This window comes from Vipera berus, assembly GCF_964194415.1.
Source record: "Vipera berus genome assembly, chromosome: 1".
Classification (NCBI taxonomy): domain Eukaryota; kingdom Metazoa; phylum Chordata; class Lepidosauria; order Squamata; family Viperidae; genus Vipera; species Vipera berus.
In genome coordinates, this window is record NC_138202.1 from 245,828,189 (window position 1) to 245,852,227 (window position 24,039).

The 24,039-nt window shown below is 36.0% G+C and overlaps 1 protein-coding gene across 2 annotated transcripts in view; it reads right to left on the bottom strand.

The window, feature by feature from the left end:
• Window positions 1-24,039, bottom strand: part of EPHA7 (EPH receptor A7) — a 176,002-nt gene that overhangs the window by 134,944 nt on the left and 17,019 nt on the right. The window contains exon 4 of one of the 2 annotated variants that reach the window (XM_081314542.1): window positions 20,283-20,342. The exons of the other annotated variant lie outside the window; for it this stretch is intronic. Coding sequence (XP_081170668.1) covers window positions 20,332-20,342 — 11 coding nt within the window. The 3' untranslated portion in view covers window positions 20,283-20,331. Of the gene's footprint in view, window positions 1-20,282; window positions 20,343-24,039 lie in introns of those variants that run through there. 2 annotated transcript variants of the gene reach the window in all.

A 24,039-nucleotide genomic window follows, 5' to 3' on the forward strand; every position in this document is an offset into this window, starting at 1 on the left:
TATAGTCCTGAGCTCCCATCTGGTTCCCATCTGGCGCCAGAAGAGATCATTAGGCCAATATTTCTGTATTCATATTAGTAAAAGCACGTACATGGTAACAAGAGGTATAGGTAGGCCTTATGACTGCAATTGAGCCCAAAATTGGTGTTGCTAAGTGATACATTTGAATTTTGTTCCAGTTCTGCCAAAGTGGTGCGAACTGGCTGAATCCACCACTGGTTATACAGTAAGTATTTTTTTCACTATCACTGTAACTTCAAACAGTCACTAAGGAATGGCTGTAAGTCTACTAACCTATTCTAATTTATGCTTCCAATATGGCCTTTAACAATGTAGCTGCCATTTTAATACAGCACTGAAGCCAATAAAGGTGCTTTATCCCAGCTGCTATTGAATTGACACAAAATCTGCTGCCCAGCTATGTTCTGCAACGTAACATAGGTGGGATCTGATTCTAGTTTTGATAAATTGAAGTCTGGGTTTCTGAAAATCCTAATTTATGATACCCAGATGGGTGCCCAGTACAGCATACAAGCTGGTCAAGACTCACCAAGATGGAGGAAGGGAATTGGGAAATAATTCTACTTATATGGTTAAAAATCAGCAGCTCTAAGTGGGTTGATTTTCCTAATTAAAAGTGATAAATGTAAATCTACAAAGTGGATGCATGTGATGAATACAATGAGCCTAATTGGTCTGTCTCCTGAGTTTCTGCTAAATTAGGGTTTGGCTAAGGCCAATGAATTAATTTGCTGACAGATTGGAGACAAAGAGTTGCAATACGAGCTGAGCCATATCACAAAGATTCCTTGATCACTGAAGGTAATAGAGGCTCACCACCTCCAAAATATTTGCATCCTCTAACTTATTCCAATTACAGTTGGGCTTTTACCAGTGCTTGTTTTAACACTCTCCTTTCTATTAGGCTCAAAAAAATTCCAGTATCCAAGATGCAGTGAATATGTAGATCAGATGGAGCACTCCAGCCATTATTAAATAACTTCCCTGGTTACCCTGAGGAATTTAATATAATTTATAGTTCACTTATAATTATTCTGTGGCAAACTTTTGCTACATAGACATAGGGGTAGACACTGAGATCACCATCACAGGAGAGAATGACCAACTACAGACAATTAGTTAAATGTTTTAGATCTTTTACTTTATTCATTATACTGGATTTCTGATAAATTACAGTCATACAATTTTAAGTTTCTGATTTAATTTTAAGCTTTTAAAAAACTAAATTTTCTACCGTTTTCAATGACATATTTTTTTAGATTCAGCAATATTTTGTAATTATTGACCAAATTTCATATGCTGCATTTCTGATATTCAGGTTTCTTATCATCCAGATTCTCCTACAAAGAGCACTGTTTCTTGACCGTAGTTTCTGATGTGTTTTATAACTATTCTTAATAATGAATAATGTGTAGGGATGTAGGAAGACAGATGATCAAAGAAAGAATGTAAGAGAATGTGTTATCAATCTATGCCTATTTACAGTGGAACACTTCTAGCGTGGAAAGTTAAATTAACCTACTAAATTAAATCACTGTTTTATCCTACAATCTCTGTCGATTACAGATAGGCAGTAAAAACTGTCAGATCATAATTTCAATTCTTATGCTACATGAAAATAATTTATATTTACGCTTAACAAAATAAACATACCACATACCACAAACACTGCATTTAATAAGGGATTACATTTAATTCAGACAGACTAAAAACAATCTATGAACAGGTTCTGCATCAAAAAGGCTATGTAGTTTCAGTTCATGCTGTCACAAATGATGTTCACCTCAATTCCATTAAGCACTAATATGGCATCTGTCATTAAAGAGAACTGCAATAAAAATTATATTCAGACAGTACAAGCAAACAGGACTGGTATGTAGAGAGAGATATATGTCCACCAAGTTATATCCTAATCTAGACAGTGTTTTTCAGGAAAAAAATGATTAGGCTTAAGCAGGGCTTTTTTTCTCATAGAACGCCCAGAACGGAGTTCCGGCACCCTTTTTGGATGGAACCTTGCAGGGTAGGCAAGGCGGGTTGTATGACGTATGTGAGTTCCGGCACTTTTTTTTTTTTTTTAGAAAAAAAGCATTGGGCTTAAGTATCAGCCAGCAACAGCTGATCCATTAGAAATTTTATTTTAAAAGTAAGAATAGGATGGATAAGTAGGAGCAATTAGTTCAAAGCAAAATATTGTTTTTGGGATTATTTCTTATCTCTTTACTAGCAGAGGCCATAGGTTTATTTGTACTTGGACGCAATCATATGGAATGTAAATCTTTTATTCTGGGTTTTGTTAGAGGGAAGGAGAAGGCAGCAGGAATTAGAATAGATACATTGGATATTACTTATTAAGGAAGCATTAAGGATTGTGTGTGTTTGTGTGTATATGTATGTGTGTGTGTGTGTGTGTGTGTATATATATATGTATGTATATATATATGTATATATATATATGGATCTTTGGTCATTCGGGTTCTTTCCCGCGTAGAATTGAAGGTGTAGGAGCAACGTTTCGACGGAATCCCATCCGTCATCCTCAGGCTGGTGGCTTCAGCGTTGCTCCTACACCTTCAATTCTACGCGTGAAAGAACCCGAATGACCAAAGATCCACATACAAACACCCGCGAAAACCTCAGAAAACAAACACACACACACACACACACACACACACACACACACATATATATACTATATATATACATACATATACATATACATACATATATATAAAAAGAGATAGAAATATTCAAATTATTACAGAAAATTCTTGTATAAAATCTGTGGGCAAAGCCAGACTTACTTCTTTTAGTTAATACTTGCAAGGAAAAAAAAGTGTCTGTTCCATCAGTATTTCATTCTTATTCTGAAATCTGTACATACTGCTATATGAGCACAGTCTCGAAAAAAATTGTACTGATGTTGTTGTTGTGATTATTATTATTACTATTATTATTAGAAGAAATTATTTTCTAGACCATACTCATCTAGCAATATGTATAGTTGGAGATTTCACAGTCTCAGCGTCAACTGAAAGCATGAAAAACAAATTCAGCAAGCGCTAATTATCACAAGAATCGTTCTGCTTCAAGATTTTTATTATACATATAAATAATAATAATAATTATTATTATTATTATTATTATTATTACTAGTAGTAGTAGAAGAAATTCTTTTCTAGACCGTAGTAGTAGTAGTAGTAGTAGTAGTAGTAGTAGTAGTAGTATAAATTCATTTCTAGACCATACTCATCTAGCAATATGTATAGCTGGAGATTTCACAGTCTCAGCGTCAACTGAAAGCATGAAAAACAGAAACTCAGCAAGCGCTAATTATCACAAGATCATTATCATTCTGCTTGAAGTTTTTTTATTATACATATAAATCTTGATATATGAAACAAAAAAGAGTATCCTCACAAATACAAATCGGCATTTTCCTCTTTGTTCAATAAAAACTTCTAAAACATTTCGAAGTTTTTCAGTAGACTTCACGGATGCTGTTCCATGTTTATTTGATTGCTGGCCATTTGCATTACTGTTAAGTTTCGGTCTTTCCTCTACTCTTGAAAAAGCTTTGAACAGGTTATTCAATAGCCTGATATATTTCTTATTACAAATAACATAATCATATTTTATTCAGTACTAAAGTTTCTTTAATGCCTGCAAGCATAATAAGGGAGGGTGAAGGCGGTCTTTTTACCTCAGGATTTTGGGCGAAGCTAGCTTGGCTGTGGCTTCCTCGTAACGGTTCGCTGGGCCTGGTTCATGAAGGCCCCCCCCCCTCCGCCGCCACCGCCTTCCGCCTAGGAGGGGGAGCGGAAGGCGGAGATAGCGGCACTGAAGGGGTTAGCGAGCCTTAGCGCGTAGGAGCGGGGGGGAAGCAGGTGGGGGGAGGGGGAAAGCGGGTGCCTTTTGGCGAAAGGTCAGAGTTCGTGACCCCTCCAGGTACTATTCTCTCCGCTCTTGCCGCCTGGGAGCGCTTGCCTGCTTCCTCTTCCCAGCGTTACTCCTGTTGCGGCCCCCTCCATCTCTTATCTTTCCCCCCCTCTGCTTAATAAGGCGGGGCTGAACCAAAGGCAAAGGAGGGGCTACCTGAGATGGGTTTCGAGCTCCCGTGCGGCGGTAGTTCTGTCAGCTTCCACTGTCCCCGATGAAGGTGGAGCGGTTCGTCCGGGGAGCGGCCAGCGCGCCCGATAGTTCGAGATAGGAAAGTTAGCAGGGCTAGGAGAAGATCTACGTGTATCGGGGGAAGCGTGTGTGGGGGGGGAGGGAGGGAAACTGCCTTAAAGAAAGAGTCAGTTCTGCGTGAAGGAGTCACGTTTGCTTTAATTGAAGCGAGAGGGTCTAAAATTGAGAGGCGGAGGGGAGGGGGGGCAAAAGAGCCTTGGTGGAGCAGTGGGCTAATGCCTCCTTAAGTAACACCAGCTGCTTGCAATTAGTGCAGGTTCGCATCCCACCAGGCTCAAGGTTGACTCAGCCTTCCATCCTTCCGAGGTAGGTAAAATGAGGACCCAGATTGTTGGGGGCAATTAAGCTGACTTTGTAATAATGCCGCTTGGGGTGTGTGTGAAAGCCTTAACAAGCAGGCATATACATAGAATGAAGGCTATTGCTAAGCTTGTAAGCCGCCCTGAGTCTTCGGAGAAGGGCGGGATATAAATGTAATAAAAATAAAATAAATAAATAAAATAAAATAAAATAAAATAAAATTCCAATTTTAAGACTCAGAACTCTGAAAAAGAAATATCTTTCCAACACACTTAGTAAAATGTCCATCATAAATAAATAGTCTTATTTCTCTAAATGTTTTGCACTGTTAGATATTGCAATTCATAAAAAATACAAGGTTTGATGAAGGTCTGAAAGCATCTTATGTTAATAGTTAAATACTGTAGTATTTCCTAGGATCACCTTTTATAAATATTTTTTTATGCAGTAGGATTTCAGCATTTACACTTCAGCCAAAAGAAGTGAAACTGAAATCACAACTACTAAGACTAAACAGATACAAGTAATCCTCAATTTATGACAATTGTGCCCAAGATTTCTGTTGCTAACCTTGAGTTAAGTGAATTTTGCTCCATTTTATGATCTTTCTTGCCACAGTTCTTACCTGAATCACTGTAGTTGTTAAGTTAGTAACAAGGTTATTAAGTGGCTTCCCCATTGATTTCACTTGTCAGATGGTCAAAAAAGGTAATCATGTGACCCTGGGACACTGCAACCCTCATAACTGTCAGTTGTCAAGCATATGAATGTTGATCACGTGACCCTGGGCATGCTGCAACAGTGTGAAAAACAGTCATAACTCACTTTTTTTTAGTGCCTTTCTAACTTTTATTGGTCACTAAATGTAAGTCGAGGACTACATGTCTTGTAAAACTTAACAAACACAGCATCAAATTTAGGGTTAGTGTTAAAGTTAAATTGAAGATGAATTTCTCTTAAATCCCCCCCCCAAAAAAAATACTGACATATTATTCTAGCTAGCAACAAGTTGAGCCATTATATGCAATGGTGAAGGAGCTGCTTTGTTCAAAACTTCTCCAGTTTCTGCAGCATGAAAACAAAAGTTAGACTCTTTTTGTGGTTAATTTACTTCCATTTTTTTTAGAAAAACACTTCAGCTATAAAAAAAGATTAGCTTATTAATGTGCTACTAAAATCGCTATGCATTGTTCATGTCTTGAAAACTTGACATGGAAAATTAGACAATGCATATAATGATTTATTTCTTTAACAATTTAAATAGTTTTTCAATGACAGAAGTATAAAATCTTGACTTTTTTGTTTAATTTTTTTTTTGCTGGCTCTGACATTCCTCCCACATAAAATTCTCTCTGAACTTTTTCTCCATTTTCAAACATGTATAAAAAATAAGAAATAAAGTTTATTCACTGCTTTTAATTTTTACCTTGTCACACTCTCCTTCTGGTATCACAATTTATTAAAATTTTATGAATTTATAAATTAAATACAGCAACTAACAGTGAAACAAATACATCATATTTTTTTCTTGGATGGATGGAAGGATAGATAGATGGAATCAAATAACAAATAGAACAGCACACACACACACACACACACACACACACACACACACACACACATAGATGTACACAACTTAAACACAGATAATACTCCTGCCTTCAATTTTCTCCACAACTAAAACTAAAACACCACAGAAACCCAAAATCCTTTAAACAGACTACCTTTAAACAGTTGCCTCAATTCTAAAACATGTAGACTTTACTAGCAAGTAATAAATATGCCAACAAAATTTAAACATACCTTTTTAAACATCTTGGACAAGATACCACTGTCCTAAAGTAGTACAAAGTGATTTTGGGCTTAATTATTTTCACTTATTTTACTGCCAGAGATGAATAGAGCAAAAAAAACAACCCTATGAATAGCCTTTTTGTACAATATAAATTAATTGAAATCAAATTAAATAGCAATATATACTGCTGCGGATCAGTATTGTGAAAACAGGGAAGAAGTTAATAAAACTGAGAAAATGCAAGTATTAAACTGTTGCCAGGTGAATTGCATTGCATTTCAATAATGCTTGACTGCATTTACCATATCTGTTTTGCCCTACTCACCGTTGCCCTTTGAAAGAAAACCGAGTTTTATTTAGAAGTTAAAAAGAAAGACCGGGCACATTACCGTACATTTTAGTTGCCAAGGCTGTAAGTGAGGACCTCCAACATGTTAACCCTATGCTAGAGACACTCAATATTATATCAGCCTGTGTGGAAATAAGTACCATTTAATTTTAGCATATTTATTTACTCCCCCTCTCAAAACAAAAAGAAAAGAAAAAAGAAAAAGAATGCAAATCACCATTAAGTGAAACAGATTTAACTTAACCTAGGCTTATAACTTATTATCTGAACCTTATTTGTGGAATGAATTATATGAATATTGCTTATAATAACAAGTATAATAACATTATGATGGAAAAATAGAAGAAATGCAAATGAAATAAAAAATTGAATACAAATATGATTAAAGAGGAGTAACAATGTACACATTTTATCTATATTACAGGATAGGTATTTCATCAAGATAAAAACTAGTTTTCCTATATATATATATATCAAAACCAGTATAATTAAAACTCATATTTCTTTAACTATAAATGTAATAAATATGGTTAAAATAATTTGGGATCTTTTTTTCTGAATTTCAGGTACTTTGAAATCAGAATGATCATTGAGCACTTCTTATATACTTGTTTATTACTCTTCTCTGCTTCATCCTTCCTTTTCTATATATGTATTTTAAACATTTATCCAACATTTGTTGGATAAATATACATTTATACATTTAATTTGGAAGTTACAAGAATCTGAACCTTCCTCCAAATACCCTAAAGTATTAAGGAGTTTTCACCATGCTGAAGACAGAATATACATGGAAGAGTATTAATTATAAAATGAAAATGCCTGAAGTTTGTGCTCAGTATCAATTTAAAAAAATATTTTTGCAACTTTTTCTAACAGTACTACTTGCTCAGTAGTTTATTTGTACAATTCCACAAGTATTCCATTAGCAACGTTAACATTTTTGTACTTTATCAGAAATGACTATGTAAAAAATGTTTTTGAAAATAGATGTGAAAGAAAGTAAGTTGTTGGTGTGAAATTTATTTTCAACCATTCTACACAGGCCTGAAAAATGAGGGTCCTAGACCCATCTTCCTCTGCCTGTGTCAAATCTACGTAACGGACAGGAAATCTGACTTTCACCTATATCACTATTTCATACCCATATAAACAGCAAACTTAAATGATGAATATTATATATCCACAGGGCTTTTTTTCTCATAGAACGCTCAGAACGGCGTTCCGGCACCTTTTTTTGACGGATTTTTTTCAACTTTTGCACAAGCTGTGCTACTCCTTCTATTGGCTTTCGAAAGCCAATAGGGTCTTTCTTTGTTCTCCTTCTGCAGAGGGAGTTGCTGCTGCGGTGTCGGCTGTGAGCAAAGTTCAGAGGAGGCAGGCGAGGCCGCCCAAGCCACAGCTTAGCAGCAGATGTGAAAGGTCCTGTGAATTACAACACTGGCCGTGCCTGTCAGTCGCCGGATCCCTGCATTTAGGCGGGTTGCAGGCTGGTGCTGGCAATTAGTTTGCGCCAGGGCATGATTACATCAGCCCGATCTAATTTTAGAACCATGCAGGATTAGCAAGGTAAACTTTTCTTCAGTTAAAGCCCTCTCTTGTTTATTTCATGGAGGCATCTGGGTACACTTTATTTTTGCAAGAGTATATAACTGGTTTGCATTGTCTCCTTTATGGTGTCCTTACATCCCCACCCCCCACCCCCCACCCCCAACTCCCCAATCTAACCTACATCTCTGAGATTTCTTGACAGTCAGCCATCCAAGCACTAACTAGATGTGACCCTACTTAGCTCCAAGTTCAGGAGGTGGTCGTCAATGGCCCCTGACAGTGAAAGTTAGATTTCTAAAAGATAGTCTCCTTTACTCCCTCAGCCAGGATATGTGTCTCATGGCTACTATTTTAGTGGTTATCTGGATTCTTGCAGATTTTGTACGTCTATCTGAAGTGGTAATCTTAAGCATTTTTTTCATAAATTACTTAAGGATATGCAACTATATTTTCTCATATTTATCTAATGTTACTTTTGCATCTACTCTTTTCAATCCATTTTCTTTCTGTCATTAATTCCCCAAGAATCAGAAATGTAAATTGTAAGCTCCTCATAGCACAGTTTTATATCATTGTTAAAATACACTGGGCAATTATGGACATATTCATTCATATTCATAAATAAATTGAATTGTAACACTTTCCCTCTTACCTAAGCCTGTTCTCTTGGGTGTATAATTTGAACACAGCCAGGCTATTTTTTTATCAGCAGTTGTAAAGGAATAGAAACAAAATGTTTAACTTATGTATTAATAACAATTTTTTTGTAATTCATTATCTTGTCAGTAACATGATTCCATCAATTAAGCACATATATGTTGAAGGCAGCATATGCCTCAGGGATCGGTGCTCTCGCCCCTCCTGTTCAACATCTATATGAAGCCGCTGGGAGAGATCATCCGTGGCTTCGGGGTGAAATACCATCAATATGCTGATGATACCCAGCTATTCATCTCCACCCCGAACCAACCCAGTGATGCCCTCGATGTGATGTCCCGTTGCCTGGAAGCGGTACAGATTTGGATGGGAGAAAACAGGCTTCGACTCAACCCGGCCAAGACTGAGTGGCTGTACATACCGTCATCTCATTTAGTCCAAGAGGTTCCATCTTTGACTATAGGAGGAGAGATGTTGCCTCCCATTGATAAAGCACGCAATCTGGGCATCCTCCTAGATTCACGACTCAGTTTTGAAGATCATACTGGAGTCGTGGCTAGGGGGGCATTTGCACAGATTCGCCTTATATACCAATTGCGCCCCTTTTTGGACCGAGATGCCCTACGTACAGTCACCCACGCATTCGTTACCTCCCGTATAGATTACTGTAATGCTCTCTACATGGGGCTGCCCTTGAAGACCACCCGGAGGCTTCAGCTGGTGCAGAATGCAGCTGCACGGGTTGTGATGGGAGCACCCCGATACTCCCATATTACACCCCTCCTGCGTGAGCTGCATTGGCTACCAGTTGCCCTCCGGGTGAGATTTAAGGTGCTGGTACTTACCTTTAAAGCCCTGCATGGCTTAGGCCCGGGATACTTGCAGGACCATCTGCTGCCGGGAACAAATTCCCATCGTCCAGTACGCTCACACAGAGAAGGCCTCCTCAAGGTACCGTCAGCTAGGCAATGTCGGCTGGCGACCCCCAGGGAGAGGGCCTTCTCTGTGGGAGCGCCAGCCCTATGGAATCAGCTCCCCCCTGAGCTTCGGATAGCCCAAAATCTCCAATCCTTTCGCCGCGGCCTCAAAACACTCCTTTTTCCACCAGGCTGACCTGGACTGACAGGCATTTTAATTAATTATATTTAGAATTTTTAATTTATTTCTTAGTTTTTAATTTTAATTTATTGCACAGATGTTTTTAATTTTATTTTTATCTTGATTTCTGTACTTATTATATGTTTTGTTGTTAGCCGCCCTGAGTCCTTCGGGAGATACGGCGGGATATAAATCCCATCAATAAATAAATAAATAAATATGCACTTGTATTAGACATCTATTATCTCCCACTGTTAGTCCTTCCAAAAGGAATTCAATATATGTCATACTATATATCCAAAAGTTGTCTCTTCCTCTATTAAAGTGCAACACATAATTTGCCAAGTAAGCAAAAAAAAATAATATTCCATCTTTACTATACCCACCTGTAGTATATAAACATGGGGAAGCTATCCCACAATTTTTCACCCCTATTAATTTGATAAAACAGAACATAGTGTTCTAAGTTCATCATGAACTAAGTCTGATGAAAATAACTATTTTGGCAGGGATGAATTAATAGCATCCATTTTGAGTTATAGGAGTATCTCATTTACCGGTACTTGAACCAATGTGATCATATCTTTAAAATGGTATGTACAAGCCATTAATAATGGGGTTGCTAATAGGTCCGGCTTATGAGCTGTTTGTATTTAAGGAGATGCTCACAACAAATTCTAGTTTATTTGGTGAATGCCTGCCTGAAAGATGCATTAAGAATTGAATATGTAATTTTTTAATTACATATATAAATAAATATATAAATAAAATTATATAAATAAAAGATTAACAAGATGAGAGTTCTGGCACCTTTTTTTAAAAAAAAGCACTGTATATCTATATTAATAGTCCACACTGCAATGAGATCAATACAAGGTAATCCTAGTTGTAAATGTGAAGTCATAAATTATTTAACACTTGACTCATAATTTTTCCAAAAAAAGAAGAAATAGCTGAAATATACAATAAAAAAGCTGATATCCTAAGATATTTTTAATCTATTTATGCCCTAGTATGTTAATACCACTCATTTATCACAAGATAGTAACATGTATGCTGACCTAGCAATATAGCTTATTGCAAACGCACAACAGATACTCACTAATAGCTCAAAGTGTTATTAACACATCGTAGTGAGAATAAACATACAATGGGTTTTTAATGATTTTAAAATGGGTTACTTTTCTGCAGCATCAGGAATGTTCTTAACTTTCAGACATTCGGCGCGCATTACAAAACTTTGCATGTTCCTTTTAATGCTAACAAGAAGAAACATTGCTTCTAGACTTCATTTTTTAGGAAGCATGAGAAAATAAAATCCATTTAACCATATAGGAAGACAAGGTTTTAAACTATAAGGTGAGCAGATCACTTTGCAAGACCAAAAGAGGTGCCAATGACTGTTAATACCACTGCTACCTGCTAAAGAGCTGTTTGCTTGATGGGTGTAACCCTTTCTATGAAGCCTAAGATTGTTCACCCTCCTCTTATCTCCTTCTGGTTCTTTCTTTTCTAGCACTGTTTCCTATAACCCTTCTCCTTCCTGATTTTTTCCCTCCATTTTTGGCTGCTGCTTATGTCAAAAGAAGAGAGGGATACCACATGCATGTCAAATTGTATGTCGTGGGTTGATAGGGCTTTTATGTGTAAGAGAAAATAATGGGTGGAAGACAGTTCAGCATTTTGGATTGACAGACATGCACAGTATTTGTCTGCCAACTCATTAAAATAGCTACACTTTTCTTTTAGAATTGCATGGCTGTTAACGGTGGCACAATCCTTGGGAAATATGTTTTTTTTTTGTTTTGTTAAAGAAGCTGTTGTTCTGTACCAGGAAACACACTTTTCCTTTCAAATTCCAACACACCTGCATAGTGATAATCACAAATGCAGATAGGAAATCAATTAGAAATTGGGGTAAATGAAGTTAGGTCCTAGCCAGAACTTTTGATTATATGTTTTGTCTATTCTTCTTTTAGTGGTGCAGGGCCTTCAGGTATTCGGTGTCGTCTTTTGGGTTACAGATAAAGAAAACAAAGAAAGAAGAAAGTTCTCTATCCCCAAACTGCATAAAACTAAACACTTTTCCAAACTGCATAAACGTCTGTTGAAAGTTCTGCCAATAAAATAGTCTGGTTTATTTTCATTAATCTTGACTAGAATTCTGGCTTAACATGCAGAAACATAAAAAAATAAATGTGCTAAAATCTCCTCTTTCTCTTAAGAGCTTAATTCCTCCTGTTTCTGTGCTCTGAGAATAGTTAAAGTGTGGCTCTGCATTTCTACCATTTTCTTCTTTTTTGTCATGGATCCATGCACAGCCAGATGTTTAAACTGAACTGGCGGCAGTTTTGTCCTTCCCAATGGGGACCTGGAATAGGGAGATGTTGTTGTTTGATGGTGTTGCAGGATGTAAGCTTTTCAAAATAAAGCTGCCTTTTGTAATTTACCCGTTGATTTGGTCAATGCTGATGGTGTTCAAATGGTTTTCTAGATACTTTTGGATTGCACCCAAGCCATCTATTACTATTGGTAATAGTCGTTCTACTCCTACCTGCAGATTTTTGTGTTTTATTATTTTTCTCCAGTTCTTTCTCATCTAGTCTGCTGTCTCCAGGTACTGCAATATCCACTATCCAGACTTTTTTGCCTTTTCTCATCAATAATTGTTAAGTTTGGGATGTTAGGTGGTGTTTGTCTGTTTGAATTCTAAATTCCCAGACTACTTTAGCGTCTTTATTTTCTTTTGCTTTGTCTATTCTGCATTCCCATCCACTTCTTGCTTGCAAGTGATATTTTTTGCAGATATTTCAGTGTACCATTGTTACTATTTTGTCAGAGTTATTTGTAATCAGTATGTGTGATCTTCTTGCAACAGCTATGAGGTCCATTGTTTCTTCAGCTTTTATGCAAAGGCAATATTTGCTGTCTGTTGCAGTCTTCGCAATTCTGGTTTTATATGCTTTGGTCTTCTGAAGCCAGAATTAGTCCCTCTGTCTCTTTCTTCATCTTTCCTGTTCTTAACTATCATCAAGTCTTATCTGCTCTGCCTTCTTATGATGATGATTTAATAAGCAGTATATGATTACTACAAGGGACGTGGTGGCTCAGTGAGCTTGTCGATCAGAAGGTCGGAAGTTTGGTGGATCGAATCCCGAGTGCCGCGTAACAGAGTGAGTGCCTGTTACTCGTCCCAGCTTCTGCCAACCTGGCAGTTCAAAAGCATGTAAAAATGCAAGTAGAAAAATAGGCACCACTGTGGTGGGAAGGTAACAGCATTCCGTGCGCCTTTGGCATCTAGTCATGCCAGCCACATGACCATGGAAGACATCCTCGGACAAACGCTGGCTCTTCGGCTTTGAAACAGAGATGAGCACTGGCCCCTAGAGTCGGAAACGACTAGCACGCATGTGCGGGGGAACCTTTACCTTTATATGATTACTCTTGTTGCGTATTTCTTTTATATCAATGTTGTACTATATACTGCCCAGAGTCTCTTAAGTGCAAGGCATTGTTTTTTTCTCATAATTAAATAATCACAATATAGTTTATCATTTAAGCTCATATGTGACTTTAGTGATTGAAACAGAATCTCTTCATCTCATTTTCAGATTCAGAAAGTGGTAATTGTTCCTTTTCTATAAACTGATTTTTTAAAAAAATATGCTTCAGGTATTGAGGAGATCTGGGATTAGCAGTAAAGCAGACCACTCTATAAACTAGAACAGAAAGTACTATGTAGGACTGACATTTGATATTACTCCTCCTCCCTCAATTCAATTCAATCCTATTTCAGGACCAAGAAGACTCTATGTTCTTTGATTTTGTGCTTCTCAGATACAGATTGGTTGCTTAACATAGTTAAGACAATATCACACCTTAATCTTGATAGATGTAAGGTTATATAATTGTTCTCAGATAGGTGTCACTGTTTCAAATTGCATAGCCATTTTTTTCAAACTAAAGTTGTAATAGTATGAGCTATGTCAATTTGATGGTGTTTTTGAACTATTATACATCTTATAAAATACAACAAAAATAGTGTTCACAAGTTTCTCACTATAATCAGTATATAGCTGGAACAAATATTTCTAACACCATTTTCTTGAGCACAGGTTCTCCTCAGGGCTGCGTTCTAAGTCCGCTGCTGTTCATCCAGTTGACCCATGACTGTTGTGCTAGGTTTGCCACCAACCATACTGTGAAGTTTGCAGATGATACAACAGTAGTGGGCCTTATTCATGATGACAATGAGGGTGCCTACCGCAAGGAGGTTGAGGGTTTGGTGAACTGGTGTAAGGAAAACAGCTTAGTTTTAAATACTGGAAAAACCAAAGAGATCATTGTTGATTTCAGAAAAGGTAGGCACAGCCACACTCCTCTGTGCATTAATGATTCATCTGTGGAGATGGTTACCAGCATCAAATTCCTGGGCATGCAGTTAACAAGTAGGTTTTCTTGGTCACTTAAGAGTGAGACACTAGTGAAAGGGGCACAGCAGTGCCTGCGTTTTCTGTGTCGTATGAGAAAAACTCATCTTCCTTCCCCTGTCCTTACCACTTTCTACAGAGGGACGATTGAGAGAGCATCCTGTCATGCAGAATCAGTCTGGTTTGGAAGCATCACTGCTTAAGACAGAAAGGCAGTGCAGAGTGGTGAGGATGGCTGAAAAGATTATTGGCAGTTACCTCCCTTCTATCCAGGGCATAGCACATAAGCATTGCTTGAGCAGGGTCCGTATGATTGTCTGAGATGCTACACATCCTCTTCATGACCTGTTTTCCTTGTTACCTTCTGGGAAGAGGCTCCGTGGTATCTGAAGCAGAACATTCATATTCAGTCAGTTTTGTGCCATACAGTATTAACCTTGTGAACTCTAAAGCTTCCTCCTTCTGCTATGTATTCAAGATGAATAGTGATTAATACTTATATGTTACTTATATGTAAGGGTATAAGTCTATACGTATGTTGTATATAGTATGTTTAAATCTGTGTTATGTATGTGTACACTTTGAGAGCAAGCAACTAAATTTCATTTTTAATGTGTGCCATTACGCCCACAGTAAAAAATGACAATAAAGATTATCTATCTATCTATCTAATAAATGTGAGTATTCTTACCAGAACAATCTAACATAATAAACATCTATCCCCAGATAGATTATTGTTGTAGGTTTTAAAAATAAAAAAAGCTGAGGGAAATGAAGAAAATATTTGCTTGGACTCACATATGTTATAGATAATATATTCCTTGTTAAAGCTCAACTCTAAGATATCCAATCAATTGATCCACATTTTAGTTTTATTTTAACATATTAAGATATACTTAATTGCCTGTTTCAAGCTGATACTTAATTAGACATGTATTTTTAATTGAATAATGCAAAGTACTCATTATAAAATATTCTAACTACACTTGCAATTGATTTTACTTTGTCTTTTCTCCTACAATATTAAATTTTTAAAATGCAATTTTGATGTTTATTCTTTTTGAATATAATTATCTTCAGAGGTGGTAAGGGTTGCATGGAGCTTCAAAAACCCATTTCCTAGAACTCTAGAGAACAAAGCAATTTTTCATGCTTTAATTCCATTTTTCTCCTTTCCCTTTTTCTACTGATGTAACTGTCAGAGAAATCACAGCTGTGCTGACAATGCAATACACATTGAACTCCAATCTATAAAGACCTTTCCTACAGAGACCCAGAGAAAGAAAAGGTGAAAATTACCTATTATTCTGAATTACAGAAATGGGTCAAAGTTTGCCTCTTAGAATCTTGTCCCACTACCAATGAGATTAATCAGGATAAAAAAAAATAATTCTAACTCTTCAGGATATGTTATCTTCGCATTCCCTACATGACATTTTGCTTAAATCTCTGGGTAGGAAGTACTGGACAGAGTGGCAAATTAAAGCTGGCAAGAGAGGGAATATTGAAACAATAAGTTGGTAATACTAGTTTATCTTTCCTTTAGACGGCTACAAAGGGGGAAAAAAAACCTGCCATTTCCTCAAAAAAAAATCACAATTCACAGCTAGAGATGTCACTATTGTTGTAATGAATCTTTTGCTGACATTTAGTACAAAGAATCTTTACTTCTTTTCTTTACAGGAAAAACAAACAGAAGTGTTCCTTTAACCAAACACTTTCCATTTGCATTATTTGAGGATCACTTGTTTGGTTTCTGGCCTATGAAGACACAACATTTTGAAAGCTAGATTTAAAAAAAAGCAAAATACCTATTCAATACTGAAAACAAAAAAAAAATACTGTGGTAGCTTTTTAAAAAAGTAAAATAAAATAAAATAAAATAAAGCAACTCAATCTTTAACTACAAAATTGTTTGTCGATATTTACTCTTGTACTATACAAAATGTATTTGCAGCTAGTCAATATGAAATATGAAAACAGTGTTTTAAAATTTAGAAAACTCAGCATGCCAAATTGGTATTTTCCAATTCTGTTGATTTACCAGCAAGCTTCGTTGCCAAAATTTCTTCTATCTCCCTCCTTTTTAGATTAGTAAACAGTGGCAAGTTTTGTTCCAGCTATGATAGGGTTTTTCAAAATATCTGAATATAGCAATTGTATCATCTAATATTTATTCTATAATCTAAAGATATCCAACTTTTTTATTCATCCATCCCTTTTACATAGCCCTGCATCTCACAAATGAGACTCTGGTAGCATACAATAAAAATAAATCATAAAAAGAAATAAACTTAAAAACCATTCCATAATGAAACACCAATATTATTATTAAATATCTTAATATTTTTCAGAAGCTGTTTTGTTTTCCTCCTGAAAACATTCCTGGTGATCAATCTTTTTTTTAAATGTGGTATCAAGAATTTTAGCACAGTATTCTACGTGGGACATAATGTAAGCAGAATAAAATAATGACATTATTTCTGTCTATCTAGATTGTATTGGAACTATTATTTAGTTAAGCCTAAAGAAAGTCCATATTATGTATATGTTTTTAAAATATTATGTAGTATCACTAATATACAGAATAATGTGAATTCATAAAGGAAAGAACACATGTCCTTAAGATTTTAATCTGATATGTAATTTGCAAAAATAGTCTCTTTTAATAGGAATGTAGGAGGGTTTGTTTTGTTTTGAGTCCACATTTTAATGAACTAACTTGATATGTAGTTCATAGACTAATACAAAGAATGGAATTAATTTATTGTTCAAAGTGAACACTTTAACTCAAAAATATGTATCACATTAACTCACTAATACACAGCAGTCCATAGAAATTTATGCCACAATACATTTGTGAGCTTTTGCAATGCTGCAAAGCTTTTGCTGATAATTAAGGAAAATTCTGCTACTGAAGTTACTTTACAACTAGCAATTACTTTAGCTACCTGCCTTTGATCAAATAATTCCATAGAAAGAAAAACACTGTTCATGGATTAACATGTAATGTGACACAATCAGAGAAAAACTTAGTGATATGACTTGAAAATAAACCAGATTCTACTACATAAACAATCATATAATAAATACACCAGACTTCTAATTGCTTCTCTATAAACTTAATGTATTGAAATTACTTAAGTATATCTTAAAATCTTTTACCTATTTATTGTATTATAAGGTTCCTTTTTACCAAGGAATTCAGGGTGGCAACATGGAAATTTTTTGGCAATCTTTAATCAATTAATTCTGACCACTCAGGTAAATGAGACTGAACTATGTAGTTCAATACACAGTGATTTACAGCTGATCATAAAATTACTCTGACACAGGCATGTTGCCAGTAATAAATATTTATGGAAAATGAATGAAAGAAGTGATGCAGTTTTAATCTCTGTGTCAGTGGCTTAATTCAGTGTTCCTTTAAGCATTAGGTTAAACTAATTATATAATTCTACTTTATCTAAGATTTCAAGAGCAATTTAAATCACATAAATACTATCTTGCTTTGGCACTAAAAATCAATGCATTGGATGTTTTCAATATTTTTTTAAAATGTAACTAGTAATCATCCAGATGGCTAATAACCATTTATTTTTTCCAGAAAAATAAAAAAAAATAAGGAAAGGCAAAGTTAGAACAAAGTTAAAACAAAGAATATAAAAGGAATGCAAGAAATACTTGAACCATTCCAACTTAATGCTAAACCACATGTCAAAGCTGATTACTACGTCTAACAACATCTTATATATTTCATTCATTCATTCTCAATGAACACCAAAAAACCCAGAAAAGATCATCTTGATCCCGCATTTTTATTTTATCTTGAACATAAGAGGAATCAGTTACAAACTTTCTATTTAAAAAAAGAAATGGCATTTTAATAAAAAACACCTTTGATAAATTTGTTTTTCTTTTCATTTAAAGGTTTCTCAATTCTTAAACTAATTTATGCTCATTCTTATCTGAAAATAATGTTCTACACAATTAGAAGAAAAATGAACAGAAATAAGAGTAACAATCACTAGTTGCTTCCAGCATGTTTCCTTTCAGAGAGAAAAAATGTTCAAATTATCTTGCACTTTATTTAAGCTTTACAACTGCTATACATACTTAATAGCATTAGCACATCCGCCGTACTAAGAATTGCATCCATAACAATAATTTATTATATAGTAGTACAGCATATTATATACTTGTAGAGCACTATAAGAGTAACCAGCCAATCTACATTATATTTAGTTTGATACAGAGTAAAAAGTATTTCCTTAGTGATATAATATATGTCAAGGGAGAGAAACAATTTGATAGCTAAGCAGCACAGTTCTGCTAACTTGCATAGCGCACACACAAAAATACACAAACAGGCAGCACTTGCTTTTGTAGTGTCAGATAACATTATTTCCAAGATGACACTGAGGGCCTTCATCGGGTATGCATAAGGTCAGTGAATATTAACTTCATTTACACTTGGCTGAGAATTGGCTGGTGTCAACAATAGAGGTTTAGATCCTCTGCTGAGTGGGGTTAGAAGCTGACAGAAAGCTGCCACTGAGGAAGATGGATGATCCTACTGGCTGACCCCTTTCCTCCTAAGTGTCACTGTTTGGGCCTCTTTTCCATCTCTACAACAAAAGACCCTCTCCGAGTTTCCCAGTGGCCTTCAGATTCTTAGGTACTAACAGGTCCAGACATTTTCATTGATTGGATTCTATACCCTTAAACACAAGAGTTTGTCCTTCTTTGACTAGCCAAGCCTTGGCACAGATGTCTTTTTATTTTGTAATTGTTTCACTGCTGTCTGTTGGGACGATGCAGTCAGACAGGCGAACACCATGTCAACACAGGAAATGCTGCAGTATTTATCTCAGTTTCCCAATGGCATTTGGAGGAAACTGATATGTGGTATGACTAGAGAATTTAATTCCTATGTAGCTCATCTGCTTCTTAATTGCACTTAATCCGAATTTCCTACAGGTAAGCTTTGTTCTGAGAAATAAGGCCACAAAATTTTTTCTATATTTGTAAATTACAAAAGGAAAACCAACCCTCTCCAGCCCATGTTTTTTTAAATAATAATAATAATAATAATAATAATAATAATAATAATAATAATAGTAATAATAATGTCCACATTTCATTTGAAGGCCCAATAAGAAATAAGAGAGTTCAGGTTGTAAGTTGTATTATGTGTTATAAAGGTAAAAGGTAAAGGTTCCCCCGCACATGCGTGCTAGTTGTTTCCGACTCTAGGGGCCGGTGCTCATCTCCATTTCAAAGCCAAAGAGCCAGTGCTTGTCCGAGGACGTCTCTGTGGTCATGTGACCGGCATGACTAGACGCCAAAGGCGCACGGAATGCTGTTACCTTCCCAACATAGTGGTCCCTATTTTTCTACTTGCATTTTTACATGCTTTTGAACTGCTAGGTTGACAGAAGCTGGGACGAGTAACAGGAGCTCACTCTGTTACGCGGCACTCGGGATTCGACCCGCCAAACTGCCGACCTTCTGATCGACAAGCTCAGCGTCCCAACCAACTGAGCCACCACGTCCCTTCGAGTATGTGTTATACAAAGGAGCAATTCCACACTCAGAGTAAAATAGAATCATAGTACACACTCTGACATAGTTTTTAATTCAATAAAGGACCATAACTATGATAAATTAGAAATTGCAAGCTGGAATCAAATGTCTACATGCTGAATAACCATGTGAATATGACAAAACAAAACTGAAGTCTTCAAATTAGAAAAAACTTTATTTTGTGGGTTGTTGTGTTGATGCTGTATTTCTAATTTATTTATTGACAATTTCCAAAAAGCTAAACCAGATTTCTTCTGCTAGATTTCAAGGACATTTGAAGGCTGGATCATTGGGAATAACTCAGGAAGCAACAGGATTTTCCTCCTATTTCATATTAGGAATACATTGGAGTGCTAAATAGGTCCTACATGAAACAAATTAAAAGATAAAGCAGGTTTATTATTATTATTGCTCTTGCACCTCGCTTGCCCAATGATACAGAAGAAGCTTATACCTTGTACAAAAGACATGGTTCGAAAGTTACCACAACAAAAATAATCCTTTCACTCATAGAAACAATGAAGAAATATGGCTCCCTGGAGCAAACTAGAACAAAATAAAGTAATATAGTTAGGAAGAAAAATGCATATTACTGTTTGTCATAATAAATAAGCTTAAATTACTTCCATGGCTAAATAATGTGCAATCCTTTGTTGCCATATATACTGTATCGGCAACAGACATTTTCACTGCAACATTTGAACATACATATTTGTCCTCAGCTTTTCTATTTAGCAAATATCTCTCAGCACCTCAGCACCATTTAAATATGTACTGGCAAAGTATTCTGTTGACAAATATTTCTATATAACTAGTGAACTGGAATTAGTTAAAAGGAACAATGTATGTCATATAAACAATGTATGTGCCAACTTTTAGTCAGCAGTTTGAATTACATTCTCATAGCCATGTCATTGCCATCAGTGAAAAAAATAAGTAACAATTCATTTTGTCTCCAGAGATGGCAACAGATAGAATCCAATCCCTATTATAATCACTAGTCCTCCCCATTTCTTGTCTGTATCACTGGTTTGGCCTCAACATCCTCCTCATTTCTTCACGAGCAGCATCATTTTTGCATGTTTGCCTAAAGTCATTGCTTGCATTATGTTAATGCACCACACTGCAAAGTCTTAAAAATGTCAGACTGAGAGTATTTACTGTAGAAAAATGTATCCATCTGCAGATCACGCTTTTGTTCTAACTAAATCAGAGAAGTAGTCTCTCAAACTATTTAACATAAAACTTCTCCTGTGTGTGTTTGCACCTTTTGTTTAAGCCATTTAAGAAAAAAAAAATCAAACCTATAGTTTACATCAGGGGTGTCAAACTCACAACGTCACGTGATGTATCACAACATATCGCAACTTTTTTTCCATTGCCGGCAATGGGATGGGCGCGATTTCGCCATGACACATCCGGCCCATGGGCTGGCAGTTTGACACCCCTAGTTTACACAAATCTTCAGTGTTAAATTTTAAGTACTAAAACCCAAACAGTAAGTAAACTGAGACTTTTAGAAGTGAAGTTGTATATGTTTTGAAGTTGTTGTTTTGTTATTTTGAACTTCTGTCATTTTGTTTTCTTGTCCTCTTAAAAGAACAATAGGGACATTCAGGGACTTTATAGGACTACCATGACATATCTTCTTAAGCATTAACACAATTCCAAAGTGGTAAATCAAACCTTACCAATATATTTCCAAAATTTTAGAGTCCAGAAAGAAAAATAATGGTTTGATTGCTTGGTAAAATCATTTATTTGAAGACAGAAGGAAAGAGTCCTCATATATTCCATTAATATGGCAAGACAATCAAATTAATAAAACAATGGCATCTTGTTCAATTTACATTGTTCAGTATAATGGACTCATCTAACTGGGAAGGGAAAAGATATCTAGGCCATTTAGATTTTAGAGTTTTGCAGATCACTTATTCACACAGGAATAAAAACTCTAAAACACAAGATTATAAATTCTTAACACTTTTGTAATAATAGTCCTTGGCCTAACATGCAAAGCAATACTCCTAAATTAGGAACCTGTGGCACTGAGGAAAATCAATCCCTAAGGACTTCAAGAGATATTCTGAGGACCAGGCTCAGGGAACTGAAAGCATCTGATAATTATGCTAGTGAATGGCCAGCTGCAGACTGTCACTGCATGATTTCTACCGATGTTCACAGAGTGATTAGCCCCACAGCACGGCAATAAGAGGCTGTCCCAAGAGGTGCAAGTTCTTTCAAGTTATAATTAATTGATCCAGAGAGATCCTTAATTGATAGGTTAAAATGCCCAATGCCAACTATAATAATATAAAGAAAGGAAAATTCCATGATGCAGTGCAGTGCCTGTGGATTGCATTCTTTCCAAAGTCCATGCCAAAAAGAACTGCTCCTAGTAGGTAATCCTATTTGCTTCATTTAAAACGTAAAATTGAAACACAGAATCAAATGTATTCTCTGCACATCTACATTACCCTGTTACACCGATATTAAATTTCCTCTCTGGATTCTCATTTTACCATGTTTTATCTCATTTGCCAAGTAAAATAAACATTTTTCTTAATAAAGGACAATGGTTTTATAAACTTCTGGTTTCAGGCAAATTTTGTTTATACTTGAGATAACTCGGGCAAAGAATTATTGTCAAATATTCAGAGCCATGTTGCATTGGATTCATGCCCAAATGACTACCCATATTCATGCCCAATAGATTCAGTTACAAACGATGCCCAAATGATGCAATTTATTCATGGCCAAATGATATATAGTCACATGGCATGTTCATCAATCAATGTCAATATTTTCTTAACCTCCAGTTTTTGACAAGCATCTGATGTAGTTTATTGATTCAGCACTAATTAATAATGAATGTGCTGTATCTTATAAAATTAAACATAAACATTAAATATAAACATGCAAAAATCTAACATTAAAAACAAAGATCTATATTTTCTTTTATGCAGTACAGAGGTGCTAATATTATAGGAGAGGAAAAATTGAATGTTATTTATTTTATTTATTTATTTTATTGAATTTGTATACCGCCCTATTCCTGTAGGACTCAGGGCGGTTTACAGGGCAGTTAAAACCATGAAATACAAAAAATAAAATCAATTAAAACAATTAAATTAAATTCAAGCCCCAAGAGTAAATCTAAAACCCAGTTAAATTAACAACCCCACAGTCTGGACCAAACAGATCAAAGAGCCAAGTTTTCAGGTCCCGGCGAAATGAGCGAAGGTCGGGGGCAGTCCTAAGTTCCGTGGTAGTTGGTTCCATAGGGCAGGCGCACCCACAGAGAACGCCCTTCCCCTGGGAATAACCAACCGGCATTCATTAACCGGCGGTACCCTGAGAAGGCCCTCCCTGTGGGGGCGCACAGGACAATGGGAAGATGATGCCGGCAGCAGGTGTTCCCTTAGATAGTCCGGACCCAAGCCATTTAGGGCTTTATAGGTCATTACCAGCACCTTGAATTTCACCCAAAGGGCAACCGGAAGCCAATGTAGCTCACAGAGAAGAGGTGTTACACGGGAGTATTGGGAAGCTCCCATCAAAACTCGCGTGGCTGAATTCTGCACCAGTTGAAGCCTTCGGGTGGTCCTCAAGGGCATTGTTTATGTTAAGGTTATAATAAGTCTGTCTGTATACAATTGTTTTTAGTTTTCCAATATAGGAATAAAACTCTTGCTGTTGAAAACATCTGACATAAAAATTTATATTCCAAATTCCACGGTAATTATGTCTCCTACCTTAAGTCTAACTATGCTAACTTAATTAATTTAAACAATCAACATATACAACTTAGGACAAAACTTTATATTGCACACCATTTTTAAAAAATTGTGAGTACTTTTATTTTGAAGAGGAAAGGCCACATACATAAGACAATTCAATGGTATTGTTATTTACCTTCCTGGAATATTGGTATCTATAAACAAACACAGGGGAGGAGGCTGTTACATTAAATGCCAGTTATTTAAAGATACGATGAGCTATTTTTAAATGTGCAATTTCTTAAACAATGAAAAAATAATATACAAAATATGCAGTCTTAG